This window comes from Corythoichthys intestinalis, chromosome 12, assembly GCF_030265065.1.
Source record: "Corythoichthys intestinalis isolate RoL2023-P3 chromosome 12, ASM3026506v1, whole genome shotgun sequence".
In the NCBI taxonomy this organism is placed as follows: domain Eukaryota; kingdom Metazoa; phylum Chordata; class Actinopteri; order Syngnathiformes; family Syngnathidae; genus Corythoichthys; species Corythoichthys intestinalis.
The window spans coordinates 49,998,342-50,013,575 of record NC_080406.1 but is presented as its reverse complement, the minus strand read 5'-3'; the positions used below and the strand labels follow the sequence as shown (position 1 = coordinate 50,013,575).

Genomic DNA, 15,234 nt, shown 5'->3' with positions numbered 1-15,234 from the left:
TTGTCTGTGTTTTCCGCCATATGTACATACAGTACTAGTCCTTCTAAAAAAATTTGCATATTTTGATAAAGTTCATTAGTTTCTGCAATGTACTAATAAACATTAGACTTTCATATATTTTAGATTCATTACACACAACTGAAGTAGTTCAAGCCTTTTATTGTTTTAATATTGATGATTTTGGCAAAAAAGTCGAGAAAAAACAAAAATCCCTATCTCAAAAAATTAGCATATTTAATCTGACCAATACAAAAAAGTGTTTTTTTAATACAAAAAAAGTGAACCTTCAATTAATTATATCAGCTATGCACTCAATACTTGGTTGGGAATCCTTTTGCAGAAATGACCGCTTCAATGCGGCGTGGCATGGAGGCCATCAGCCTCTGGCACTGCTGAGGTCAACTTCCTCTTCACAATATCCCCCAGATTCTCTATGGGGTTCAGGTCAGGAGAGTGGGCAGGCCAACTGAGCACAGTAATCCCATGGTTAGTAAACCATGGTGGTTTTGGCACTGTGAGCAGGTGCCAGGTCGTGCTGAAAAAAATGAAATCTTCATCTCCATAAAGCTTTTCAGCAGATGGAAGCATGAAGTGCTCCAAAATCTCCTGATAGCATGCTGCATTGACCCTGCCCTTGATAAAACACAGTAGACCAACACCATCACTGACTGTGGGTACTTGACACTGGACTTCAGGGTTTTTGGCATTTTCTTCTCCCCAGTCTTCCTCCTTTCCTTTTCCTTGATTTCCAAATGACATGCAAAATTTGCTTTCATCTGAAAAAATGTACTTTGGACCACTGAGCAACAGTCCAGTGCTGCTTCCCTGTAGTTCAGGTCAGGCGCTTCTGCCGCTGTTTCAGGTTCAAAAGTGGCTCCAGCACACGCCAGTGCACAGTGGCTCTGGATGTTTCTACTCCAGACTCAGTCCAGTTTCTGCAGGTCCCCCAAGGTCTGGAATTAGCCCTTCTCCACAATCTTTCTCAGGGTGCGGTCACCTCTTCTGGTTGTGCAGTGTTTCCTGCCACACTTTTTCCTTCCCACAGACTTCCCACTGAGGTGCCTTGATACAGCACTCTGGGAACAGCCTATTCGCTAAGATGGCCTTCTGGACAGCAGTCAGGTCAGCAGTTTTGTCCATGATTGCGGTTTTTAGTAATGAACCAGGCTGGGAGTTTTTAAAAGCTTCATGAATCTTTTGCAGGGGTTTTGAGTTAATTCGTTGATTCATATGATTAGGTTAGTAGCTTCTTTAGAGTACCTTTTCATGATATGCTAATTTTTTGAGATAGGGATTTTTTTTGACTTTTTTTTTGCCAAAATCATCAATATTAAAACAATAAAAGGCTTGAACTACTTCAGTTGTGTGTAATGAATCTAAAAGATATGAAAGTATATATATATATATGTATATATATATATATATATATATATATATATATATATATATATATATATATATATATATATATATATTAGGGCTGTCAAAATTATCGCGTTAACGCACGGTAATTAATTTTTAAAATTAATCACGTTAAAATATTTGACGCAATTAACGCACATGTCCCGCTCAGACAGTATTTTGCCTTTTGGTAAGTTTTACAGCAAGGTTTTTTGTGCTGTCTAACAGCGAACTCTTGTGGTCGCTTTGCGACATGGTTTATTGCTTTCTTGCCAGTTCAATATGGCTGCACGACGTCTCGGGCTGACGCCTACGTTGTAATGTTGTGCTTATATGATCCTTGGAAAAGATTTGTCCGTAAGTATGGTTGTTGTAAAGAATGTACATATTATGTTAGTAAGCGAAATGTTATATTTTTTGTATGAGACGCTTTTTGTTTATGTTTAGTGAACCTGTATAGCGTGTTAAGCTAACGTTGTTGCTAATGCAATGCTTGTGTACTTTTTTTTTGTAGTTTCACTACGGTTTAAAGAGGACAATGGTTTGAGGCCATTTTATTAATAAATCTGATGAAAAAGGAAGAAGTCTGATTATTAAGGCGTCATTCACTAGCTGTCTAGCTTTGGAAAAAGTAGACGCTTCGGAGTGAGGACAGCATAGACAGATATAAATGACAGTAGAGTGAAATGCCCACTACAGTCCTTATGTACCGTATGTTGAATATATATATCCATCTTGTGTCTTATCTTTCCATGCCAACAATTTATTTTACAGAATATATGTAATTCACAGAAAAGTATGGCATATTTTATAAATGGTTTGAATTGCGATTAATCGCGATTAATTACGATTAATTAATTTTTAAGCTGTAATTAACTCGATTAAAAATTTTAATCGTTTGACAGCCCTAATATATATATATATATATATATATATATATATATATATATATATATATATATATATATATATATATATATATATATATATATATATATATATATGCTGTCAGGGAGTGCGTGGGCAGGCAGGTTGTGTGGACCCAATTGCAGGGAAAACAAAGATGCAAGGCAGGTGGCAGAGAACTCAAAAAGGCTTTAATGATAACTAACAAAAGGCACAAAGTACAAAACAAAGGCTGTGGTGGTCAAAAAACTCTTGACAAAAGTCAGGTTAACTAATAAACTTACTTTCGAAGCAGGACGAGGAACATGAGGAACTGTGGAAAAATGCTGACATGAACGTGGCGATTGACCTTGACAATACATAGACGTTGACATTGACATTTACATTGACAATGACGCAACAAGGGGTGACAAGAAACTGGGTCTTTATATACACACGCAGACAAGGGGTAACGAGACGAGGAACAGCTGGGTAAAACAGCCCATCAAAGCTAGTCAGGCGGGTGTCCTGGTCGCCAGACATGGGCCGACCGCGCGGGTCGATCAGGAGGGCGCCCGGGGCGCCAGACATTGGGCGACCGCACGGGCTGGTCAGGCGGGCGTCCCAGACGAGGCAGTGCTCGGTCGTCCATACCGCCAAGCCGTGGCAGGAAACGAGGAGCAGCATCGTCGGGGCGAGGGTCAGGAACTTCGGAGTCTGCTGGCGGGACAGCAGCGGTGTCGTCTGCTGGCGGGACAGCAGCGGTGTCGTCTGCTGGCGGGACAGCAGCGGTGTCGTCTGCTGGCGGGACAGCAGCGTGGTCGTCTGCTGGCGGGACAGCAGCGTGGTCGCAGGAATCTGCTGGCGGGACAGCAGCGTGGTCGCAGGAATCTGCTGGCGGGACAGCAGCGTGGTCGCAGGAATCTGCTGGCGGGACAGCAGCGTGGTCGTCTGCTGGCGGGACAGCAGCGTGGTCGTCTGCTGGCGGGACAGCAGCGTGGTCGTCTGCTGGCGGGACAGCAGCGTGGTCGTCTGCTGGCGGGACAGCAGCGTGGTCGTCTGCTGGCGGGACAGCAGCTTGGTCGTCTGCTGGCGGGACAGCAGCTTGGTCGTCTGCTGGCGGGACAGCAGCTTGGTCGCAGGAATCTGCTGGCGGGACAGCAGCTTGGTCGCAGGAATCTGTTGGCGGGACAGCAGCTTGGTCGCAGGAGTCTGTTGGTGCAGTCGGCGCGGGCACTTGACTGCGTGGAGTCGGCGCGGGCACTTGACTGCGGGGAGCCGGCGCGGGAGGCACTTGACTGCGGGGAGCCGGCGCGGGAGGCACTTGACTGCGGGGAGCCGGCGCGGGAGGCACTTGACTGCGGGGAGCCGGCGCGGGAGGCACTTGACTGCGGGGAGCCGGCGCGGGAGGCACTTGACTGCGGGGAGCCGGCGCGGGAGGAACTTGACTGCGGGGAGCCGGCGCGGGAGGAACTTGACTGCGGGGAGCCGGCGCGGGAGGAACTTGACTGCGGGGAGCCGGCGCGGGAGGAACTTGACTGCGTGGAGCCGGCGCGGGAGGAACTTGACTGCGTGGAGCCGGCGCGGGAGGAACTTGACTGCGTGGAGCCGGCGCGGGAGGAACTTGACTGCGTGGAGCCGGCGCGGGAGGAACTTGACTGCGTGGAGCCGGCGTGGGAACTTGACTGTGTGGAGCCGGTACAGTAGCCTCGGGAAGCCGAGCCGTCAAGACGAGCCCACGACGTCGGCGTGGACGAGCACGCCGGGGCTTTTTGAAACTGTTCATGGACAGACTGTGTGGCATGGAATGAGGGAGGCCTGAAAAAATCCGAGAGGGTGAAAAAAAAAAAGGGCATGAACTCAAAATCTGGGTCAGGATCGCTGTCGGAAAGAAGGTTAATTAAGTCAGGGCCTTCTTCACATTCAGAGAAATCCGAATCCAAAAACAGGTGAGGAGCAAGGCTGGGGGGTCAGAGGTTTCCCGCTGGGTCCATATGTGGTTGCGTCATTCTGTCAGGGAGTGCGTGGGCAGGCAGGTTGTGTGGACCCAATTGCAGGGAAAACAAAGATGCAAGGCAGGTGGCAGAGAACTCAAAAAGGCTTTAATGATAACTAACAAAAGGCACAAAGTACAAAACAAAGGCTGTGGTGGTCAAAAAACTCTTAACAAACAAAAGTCAGGTTAACTAATAAACTTACTTTCGAAGCAGGACGAGGAACATGAGGAACTGTGGAAAAATGCTGACATGAACGTGGCGATTGACCTTGACAATACATAGACGTTGACATTGACATTTACATTGACAATGACGCAACAAGGGGTGACAAGAAACTGGGTCTTTATATACACACGCAGACAAGGGGTAATGAGACGAGGAACAGCTGGGTAACACAGGTGGATGCAGAGTGCAGGATACACTGGGAGAACACACACAGGTGAAATCAATGGGTAATCACAGAGACAAGTCACACTAGGAAAAACCCAACACAAAACCTAACATTAGGGCTGTCAAACGATTAAAATATGCCATATTTTTCTGTAAATTATTGTTGGAATGGAAAGATAAGATAAGATGGATATATACATTCAACATACGGTACATAAGGACTGTATTTGTTTATTATAACAATAAATCAACAAGATGGCATTAACATTATTAACATTCTGTTAAAGCGATCCATGGATAGGAAGACTTGTAGTTCTTAAAAGATGAATATTAGTACAAGTTATAGAAATGTTATATTAAAACGCCTCTTAATGTTTTCGTTTTAATAAAATTTGTAAAATTTTCAATCAAAAAATAAACTAGTAGCCCTGTCCTCAATGTGTGTGAGCACACAAATTGACGGATAGCGAACATAAGTTCCAAAAAGAAATCAGACGGTGTGGCAAAGTTGCATGGGCTTTACTGAAGTCATCTCTTTTTGACAGGAGCACGTTTCTTGTATTTTTGTAAAACTGAAAATAACAAGGCAATGTGTCAATAACTTGCATAAATCACAAAATAACATAAAATGTACACACACGTGTCCATTTGAGCAGTAGCACTAGCCAATTAGCTCACAAGCATCTAACAATGTAACTGCATTTCACCATATATGTGAACAAATTCAAATACACATCATCAATAACTATCTAATGCTCATGAATATAAACAAAGGAGGAATATAACTCACAAGCGATGCATGTATTAGACACAAACAGTGTGATGGGGCTATGAGAACTGCCACTGAATACTGGATGCGGACGTTAGCTGGTCTGAATAGCACTGTCTATTAGCGTGAGTTCGCGTCGACATATAATCACGTCAGAAAAGCGCGCCGAAACCTAAATAATCAGCTGCACTGAATCGCCAGCAGAGGGCGACATTACGCCACATAACATATGCAAGTCACACCCAAGCGCCAGCAGAGGGCGGAAAAACTCCATAAAACACAATTAACAAGTTGGTCTTTCACTGTACTGACATTTAAATCTGTCTGAGCGGGCCTAGTGCGTTAATTGCGTTAAATATTTTAACGTGATTAATTTAAAAAATTAATTAACGCCCGTTAACGCGATAATTTTGACAGCCCTAATATATATATATATATATATGTATGTATACACAGTATATCTTTATTGCTCTCCCTATAGTATATGTCAAATGCACCCAGGAAGTGACATGATCTACTACTCATCGGGATACGGTCAAATGAGGATAAAATGGAATGACACCCTCTTGGAGATGTACTTCTACAGTAATGGACATCTCTGGTCCATACAGTTTTCGTTTTCTTGTTTTAATTCCCAGTTCCCTGTTTTGTATTCCCTGGTTTGTAGTATAGCGTCACTAGTGTTCCACTGTTGTCCTTTATAACTTTCTATACATTTCTTCCTCATACTTATTTACCTGAACACTTAGGAGACATGTGAGTATGTAATTCTATCTCCAGAGTGATCAGGTGCAGCTTCACTTGATCCTGGCTCCAGGTCGGAGCACCTGCTCAGGTGTCTGTGCGGATATACATGTACAATTGGAGGATAGGCAGATCATCGAACAAGAAAAATAAAAAGATACATGGTAAAAATAGCCTGGGTCAGGGTACAGTTCCCACTGGATTATGTAACAACGATGAAGAGCTTTTCCGAGATAGGTAAGTTTGGACATGATTGAATTTAACCCAAAGTACTAGTTTTTGACTTTTCTGTTTTTGTCCTTTCACATTCCTCATAGTTTATATCGCTTTGTTTCTTTTCTACTGTAATATTCGCTGCCTAGCCTAAATGATATATAGGTATATCTTCCCGTCTAACTTATTACTTTCTCTCTATTTTTTTTTAAGATCCTGCAAGCAACACCACTGTGAGTGAAACCCCAGCTCCATCAACAGTAAGTTTGTACGCATTCAATTCATTGTACTGTTGCTATGACGATGTAGTTTTTTGACAGTGGTGGCCCAGTTATTTTATCATTCTTATAGATATATTCATTTATTCTTTTTTTTAGCCAATGACGGAATAACCCTTTACAGCCTAGAACACAAACTAATTTCATCACAAAATCTATCAATACTTTTTTGGGAAAAAATTGTACACCACCCTGCAAATTTTCGTTCTCCAGTGAATTAATTATTCACTTTTGTAAAACAAAAAGTACAGATACAGGGGCAAAAAAATACTCAAGTAAAACTACAATTATTTAAGAAAAAATGTATTCAAGTAAAACTACAAAGGAAAAATTAAAAGTATTTTCTCCTGATGCAAAAATGTGATACATATGGCGGAAAACACTCAGGCGACTTGAAGTTCCGCTCTGAGACCCCCAATTTGGCCAAATTTCAAAATTGTGTTATATGCATGTGTGATGCATCGTTGGAAAGCTTAAAATCTAAATTTTCTGGGGGAAGAAAAATTTTGAACAGGAGGGCATTTAAAAAAAAAACATTTTTTTTAAACAGCAAAACCCTAACTGGAGGCGAGAGCATGCGAGAGCAGAATTAAAGACGGCACGATTTTAACGAGATATTATCGCGTACTTACCTTGTTTCGATCCAAAAACTCCATGTAGCATGTATCACCGAGTGTCAAGACACAGCTGTGAATGGCCACAGCCAGATTTTTGGGGGATTTCATGGGTGAAATATGGTGATATAACAAGGGTCGCGATGCAGAAATCGCAGACAACAACGAGTGGTTGAGATTTTCTGTTTTCATATAGTTACCCTTTTAAACGTTATTTTTCAATTCTTCTTTGTTTGGATCGATTATTTATCATCTAACATATCTGGGAAAATGCGACAGTAATGAAAAAAAAATACAATTAAGCAATATTTAGGAGGTAAAGATCCATGACTTTTTTACAGACGCCAAATTTTTTCATTGTGACGTAATTTGTTTAAAAGTTTAAAATATGCGAGTGAATAATTTTTTAAAGTGTTTTTTTTTTTTTTAAACTAAATATTAGACATCAATTAATGATTCTAAGCTAAAAAATACATACATTTTGTATAATAAATAATTACTTACCTTCTTTTTATGGCTAGGTTGAAACAAAAGCGGTTGCGCGACATCTGTAAACGGGTGTTTTCAGGGTAAAACGGACAAATTAAAAATAGTTTGGGGTCTTAATGCGCCATGAATCTCCTATGGCAGCATATAGACATATTTTTCTATCAAACACAACAGTTTTTTTTTGGCTTAAAATAAAATATTTTATTTTAAAGAGCAGAGCAAGAGCAGAAACTGCTTTTTCAGTCTTGTCTGTGTTTTCCGCGATATAAATAACGTAACAGAAAATGTATTGATTGCTCAATTTTATTTAAAACTGTGCAGAATGGAAAAAAACAAGCAATAAGATTGACTGCACTGTAAATAGAAGCCTAAGAAGCTAAAAAAAAACTCCAAAATGTAGCTTAAAGATTGGGTGTTTATGGTTAAAGTTTTTTTTTTTTTTTTTTTTTTTTGCCATTTGTCAGTACACAATATTAATTATATACAACATTATAACTTAGAGTAAGACTGCTTCATATAATCACAAGACCTAGTTTCCTTGTGAATGGAAGATGCATAAAATGAAAAAAAGAATCATTTCAAAGGGATATCCAAATAGGTGTATACCAGTACTTTTCGAATTATGGGGCGCAGAATAATGCCGGGGGTGGCGCATTGGGGAACACACTTTTTTGATATACTAGAATATAGTGTAATTGCACATCCACTGAATGAGTGGCAGTGGCGCTCTCATTTTCAGAGTGTGTGGAGTATTTTTTAACCAAAAAAGAGCACACAGCAAAGAACAATGCAGATATGAAGAGCTAAGACAAGGAAATATGACAAAGCGTATGCAGCGTTTGGCTCTTGGCTTTGACTTTTAATACAGCTGGAAACGGGGAAAGGCCAGTCTGTTTACTGTGTCGGAAAATGTTTGCAGCAGACAGCAGGAAGCCAAATTGATTGAGACGTCACTTAAAGACATTAGAAACCAATCACATTGATGAGATGCTTGCATCAGTAAACCAGTGTGCTCTGTTAGCATCAGATAATGTGGCATACCAAGTTGCTCAGTGCAAAATAACACCACACCATAGCAAACGAGCTGATACTACTTGCAGCAAAAATAAAAACTGTCACTCTGTATGACACTCTGTATGTTTGTATGACATATGATTGGTCAGTGCTTCATATGCAGCATGAATAAAGACTGTCATTATAGTTATTTCACATGTTTTAAAAATTCATTTTAGGAATTTAGAGCTGACCCATCGGAACCTCAAAACTCTCCCAGCATCGAAGTGGTTTCCGTGACAGAGGAAGACCTACCTACAGTTGAAACGCCAAACACAATAAATGTCAGCCCCCTGGGTAGCTTAGATAACTCACTTTCTGACCACTTCAGAAATCCCATAGACTCCCAAACGGCATCAAGTCCTACCATGCCAGTTACCAAGGTTCAGCCATTTATGCATGGTAAGTCCTAAATCAATGGTAATGTGAATCAGTGTTTGAACATCTCAGGGTTGGCGCGTTTAGATTGGCAAACCAAGGTGGTGCTCTCCTTGACCCCATTTTCGTCATTTTTTATACAATTTAAAAAATATATTGTGATAAGGTATTCAGAAAGAAAGTTTAAATGCTGTCATTGTTCTATAACTATTAACATTGCATATTCACATTACATTTTTTTGCTGTTTGCCTCAGCATAATTGACAGCTTGTCAAGAATGAGGGAGCAAAAGGAAACACGGGAGCTGGTGCGAACTCAAAAATGTTCACGCTTATTTTCAAAATGCCCAAAAATGACATCCAAAGAACAATACAAATGTACAAAGGTGCAAATCAAAGACATCATAACAAACTCAATTCACTACTGCAAACAAGGTAAGACGGGTGCAGGAATATGGAACAACATGACATTGGCAATGGAGCAAAAGGAGCAAACAAAAACTGGGAGGTATATACAGTGGGGCAAATAAGTATTTAGTCAACCACCAATTGTGCAAGTTCTCCTACTTGAAAAGATTAGAGAGGCCTGTAATTGTCAACATGGGTAAACCTCAACCATGAGAGACAGAATGTGGAAAAAAAAACAGAAAATCACATTGTTTGATTTTTAAAGAATTTATTTCCAAATTAGAGTGGAAAATAAGTATTTGGTCACCTACAAACAAGCTAGATTTCTGGCTGTCAAAGCGGTCTAACTTCTTCTAATGAGGCTCCACTCGTTACCTGTATTAATGGCACCTGTTCTAACTCATTATTGGTATGAAAGACACCTGCCCACAGCCTCAATTAGTCACACTCCAAACTCCACTATGGCCAAGACCAAAGAGCTGTCGAAGGACACCAGAGACAAAATTGTAGACCTGCACCAGGCTGGGAAGACTGAATCTGTAATAGGTAAAACGCTTGGTGTAAAGAAATCAACTGTGGGAGCAAACCTCAACCATGAGAGACAGAATGTGGAAAAAAGAACCCAGAAAATCACATTGTTTTATTTTTAAAGAATTTATTTGCAAATCATGGTGGAAAATAGGTATTTGATCGATACCAAAAGTTCACCTTAATACTTTGTTATGTACCCTTTGTTGGCAATAACAGAGGCCAAACGTTTTCTGTAAATCTTCACAAGCTTTTCACACACTGTTGCTGGTATTTTAACCCATTCCTCCATTCTGGACTTTCATCTCCCTCCACAGATTTTCTAGTGGCGTTTGGAGTGTGACTGACTGAGATTGTGGACAGGTGTCTTTTATACCGATAATGATTTTAAACAGGTGTCATTAATACAGGTAACGAGTAGAGCCTCGTTAGACCTCGATAGAAGAAGTTAGACCTCTTTGACAGCCAGAAATCTTGCTTGTTTGTAGGTGACCAAATACTTATTTTCCACTCTAATTTGGATATAAATTCATTAAAAATCAAACAATGTGTTTTTCTGTTTTTTTTCCCCCCACATTCTGTCTCTCGTGGTTGAGGTTTACCCATGTTGACAATTACAGGCCTCTCTAATCTTTTCAAGTAGGAGAACTTGCACAGTTGGTGGTTGACTAAATACTTATGTACCCCACTGTATTCTGTGGTGCATATTTGACATAACAAAAGCTTTTATCCTCCTTTACCCATTTGTTACTTCATAAAGTCTTTGCGCCTGTGAATGGCGCAAAGACATGTGGTTACACCTTCACAGTAGACAACCTTGACTTGACACAGTTGGTGAATTAATGGCTTGCGTGAGTCTTCTGTTAACACACAAAACAGCGATCCTGACTTGATCTGCCTATCAAAGCGAATTTAAACTTCTTTGTTAAATCTCGCAAGCAGTAGAATAATTTTTAATCAAATATTCATTTATTTAAAGTAAAACTGAGCCGCATCAGAAGGTTTAAAGAGCTGCATGTGGCTCCGGAACCGCGGGTTTCTGACCCCTGCGCTAATGTCTGTAAAGCAGGAACTCTAAAGTAAAGACTTGTGGGTACGCCTTCCGTTCGTCACTGTGACTTTACATAGTTGGTGAATTCATGACCTGTGTAAGTGTTTGTTGTGTAAGTGCCGACCCCTGATTTAGATCACTAACAAAACAGTAAAGAAAAGAGTTTAATCTATTAATCTATTAATATAATCTACACTCTTTACTTTACTTTTTATTCAACAGAGGATGATTTGGTGAAAGGCTGGAAGAAAACACTACTGGCCCATCGCAAGGGATTGATAATTGCCACGTGTATCATAGTGGTTTTTGCTCTTGCTCTTGGTATTGGCCTTGGAGGTGAGCAAATTGCCTGACATAAATTCTTAATCTTCATTTTCCATCATGGTTTTAAGGTAAATATAAAACCTTTTTTGTGTTTGGTAGAATACAGTTAAGGAAATAAGTATTTAACCACCCTGCTATTTTGCAAGTTCTCCCACTTAGAAACTATGAAGGGGTCTGAAATTGTCGTCGTAAATGCATGTCCATGTGAGAGAGATAATCTAAAAAGAAAAATCTAGAAATCCCAATGTATGATTTTTTAAAATGATTTACTTGTTTGATACAGCTGCAACAGGGCCGTTCCTGACCAATTTGGTGCCCTAGGCAACTAATCTGTTGCCCCCCCCCCACCCCCATTTTCACCATATATATTTAAACACTCACACTGAAAAAGCACATGATCTCTTTGTAATTTATTATATAAAACAAGACAACGAACAAGTGCATAAATTAAAAGAAAAATGCTGCAATAACTATTCAAAAGCACCAATAAAAAACACTTAAAAAACAAATGCATTAAATAAATTACAATTGTTACTTCAATATGATAAACACCCACCCACCCACAAATACCTATATAAAGCAAGTAAGAAGTAAAAGTATCTTCTCCCGATGATATATATATATATATATATATATATATATATAATTAGGGGTGTAACGGTACACAAAAATCTCGGTTCGGTACGTACCTCGGTTTTGAGGTCACGGTTCGGTTCGTTTTCGGTACAGTAAGAAAAGAAAGTGCAAAATATAAATGTGCTAGCTGTTTATTACACACCTTTGTGCTTTCAACAATAGGAACATTAGCCTATAAAAAGCTAGAATTCTGCTCAAAAAGTAGCGGGTATTTAAAGATAATCCAACAACAATTTGCCTTTCAGACCCCGCGTATTGGTGAGCTTTCTTTCTGAAAGAAAGAAGAAAAAAGAAGTCCTGTGCTAAAGAGAAAAGCAATCCCAATGACAAAGATTTTAAAATGTGTTTATTTTACAAATGAAATGCCTCAATGAATCTTTTTTTTTCTTCTTATGAACGGTTTTAAAAGCTTTATTGGTGGATTTTCTCAAGTGAAAGCGCCACACAGATATTCATAAATTTAATTGTGTAAGCAGGATCTGTGTATTATTCTTATTATTTAATTACAGGTGTTTTGGCTCATTTCAATTCATTTTATTTAAATGGGCTATTATTTATTTTATTATGTGTGTATATTTTACAAATGTGACGTAGTATTCGTTTATATTGTATATTTTATGTTGTATAACTTTAGTTCCTCTGTGAATATTAGTTCCTACTTGTTTTGTTGTGGTAGGAGGGTTTTGTATTGAACACGGGGCCGTGTTGGTTATGATTATAGCAGAGAAGACGGCAGTAAATCAACAAAGACAAGTCAACTGTGCCCTGATCTACCACTCAAGAGATCTGATGGACTCAAAAAGTGAGTTACGATTGCATACTAGTTTGAAAATCGACCGGATCCAGCGTATTTTTACACGAGTGACTTCTGGTCTGGCCGAGCCTAGCTACCGGTAGTAGTATTGACACAGGAGGATCACATCTCGCGTCAAATAATAAACTCTTCGTTCTTTTCGTGTGCGTCGTGTTGATCCGCTTCTGGGACGCGTCTAACACGCGGCCGCACTGCGACTGGTGTGCATTGGCTGATTGACTTTAAGCCTGCGTTTCACTGCGTTCTCGCGGCGGCCACGTTGTCGCACCGTTGACGTTTCTGGGTTATACTGTCCTACCGTGTTGGTCCTCATTATAGTAGAGAAGACGGAGTAAATATAATCTACACAAAGAAACTGTAACCCGATCGACTCAGCCTCGAAAAGTAAGGGTTACATTATGTCAGAAACTCATTCGGTACGCCTCCGTTCCAAACCGAGCACCACGTACTGAAACGGTTCAGTACAAATACATGTACCGTTACACCCTTAATATAGTAATATATATGTATATATATATTATATAAAATTAGGGGTGTAACGGTACACAAAAGTCTCGGTTTGGTACGTACCTCGGTTTTGAGGTCATGGTTCGGTTCATTTTCGGTACAGTAAGAAAACAAAATGCAAAATATAAATGTGCTAGTTGTTTATTACACACTTTTGTGCTTTCAACAGTAGGAACATTAGCCTATACAAATCTAGAATTCTGCTCAAAAATAGAAAGTACAATATTCTGAAATGTAGATATTTTGAAAAACAAAATAAAAATAACTTTGGCTCAGACTTTTTCTTGCTCGCTATTCATTCACCTGTGCATTTGATCGGTATTTTGTTACACTCCCGCTTTTTCGGTGAGGTATTTTGTGTACATTCGTTATTGGATCGTTTTTGTTCACCACTGTAAATAAGAGCACCGCAGCAGTAGAGGTAAACTGCTGTTTTCGTTCAACCCGTTTTGTTTAGTGTAGAAGCCTTGTTAGTGACGGTATTGTTTTTTCTTTTTTACGATCAGGGTTTACTTAGCGGGTGGGGTTCAAGTGTAGTTTCATTTTGTTGTTTTGGCCTGGGCTTACGCTGAAGCCAGCTTCTTCCGCATTTTATATATTTTGTTCACTGCGAGTTCGACTTGTGTGAATAAATTTGTCCACTTGCAACTTGTGTGCGTGTCTCGTTTTATGTTACGCCCTTAGCAGCCGTCCGTGGGACGTAACAGTGGGATTATGGGAAGCATGAGCGGGCATTCCGCACTTGCGTTAAACACGTCAAATATTTTAACGTGATTAATTCAAAAAAATTAATTACCGCCCGTTAACGCCCCCGTACCGAACCGAGGACCCCGAACTGAAACGGTTCAATACAAATACATGTACCGTTACACCCTTAATATATATATATATATATATATATATATATATATATATATATATATATACAGTGGGGCAAATAAGTATTTAGTCAACTACTAATTGTGAAAGTTCTCCCACTTGAAAATATTAGAGATACCTGTAATTGTCAACATGGGTAAACCTCAACCATGAGAGACAGAATGTGGGAAAAAAAAAAAAAGAAAATCACATTGTTTGATTTTTTAAAGAATTTATTTGCAAATCATGGTGGCAATAACGGAGGCGAAACGTTTTCTGTAACTCTTCACAAGCTTTTCACACACTGTTGCTGGTATTTTGGCCCATTCCTCCATGCAGCTCTCTAGAGCAGTGATGTTTTGGGGCTGTCATTGGGCAACATGGATTTTCAACTCCCTCCACAGATTTTCTATGGGGTTGAGATCTGGAGACTGGCTAAGCCACTCCAGGACCTTGAAATGCTTCTTATGAAGCCACTCCTTTGTTGCCCTGACTGTGTGTTTGGGATCATTGTTATGATGAAAGACCCAGCCACGTCTCATCTTCAATGCCCTTGCTGATGAAAGGAGATTTTCACTCAAAATCTCTCGATAAATGGCCTCATTTATTCTTTCCTTTGCACAGATCAGTCGTCCTGGTCCCTTTGCAGAAAAACAGCCCCAAAGGATGATGTTTCCACCCCCATGCTTCACATTGGGTATGGTGTTCTTCGGATGCAATTCAGTATTCTTTCTCCTCCAAACACGAGAACCTGTGTTTCTACCAAAAAGTTCTATTTTGGTTTCATCTGACCATAACACATTCTCCCAGTCCTTTTCTGGATCATCCAAATGCTCTCTAGCGAACCGCAAACAGGCCTGGACGTGTACTGGCTTCAGCAGGGGGACACGTCTGGCAG

At 40.2% G+C, this 15,234-nt stretch overlaps 1 protein-coding gene across 1 annotated transcript in view; it reads left to right on the top strand.

Annotated features, from left to right (window-relative positions):
• Positions 1 to 6,290: 6,290 nt before the first annotated feature.
• tmprss3a (transmembrane serine protease 3a) overlaps positions 6,291 to 15,234 on the top strand; it is a 32,167-nt gene continuing 23,223 nt past the window's right edge. The window contains exons 1-4 of the mRNA XM_057852144.1: positions 6,291 to 6,423; positions 6,613 to 6,659; positions 9,013 to 9,235; positions 11,420 to 11,533. Coding sequence (XP_057708127.1) covers positions 6,348 to 6,423; positions 6,613 to 6,659; positions 9,013 to 9,235; positions 11,420 to 11,533 — 460 coding nt within the window. The 5' untranslated portion in view covers positions 6,291 to 6,347. The remainder of the gene's footprint in view (positions 6,424 to 6,612; positions 6,660 to 9,012; positions 9,236 to 11,419; positions 11,534 to 15,234) is intronic.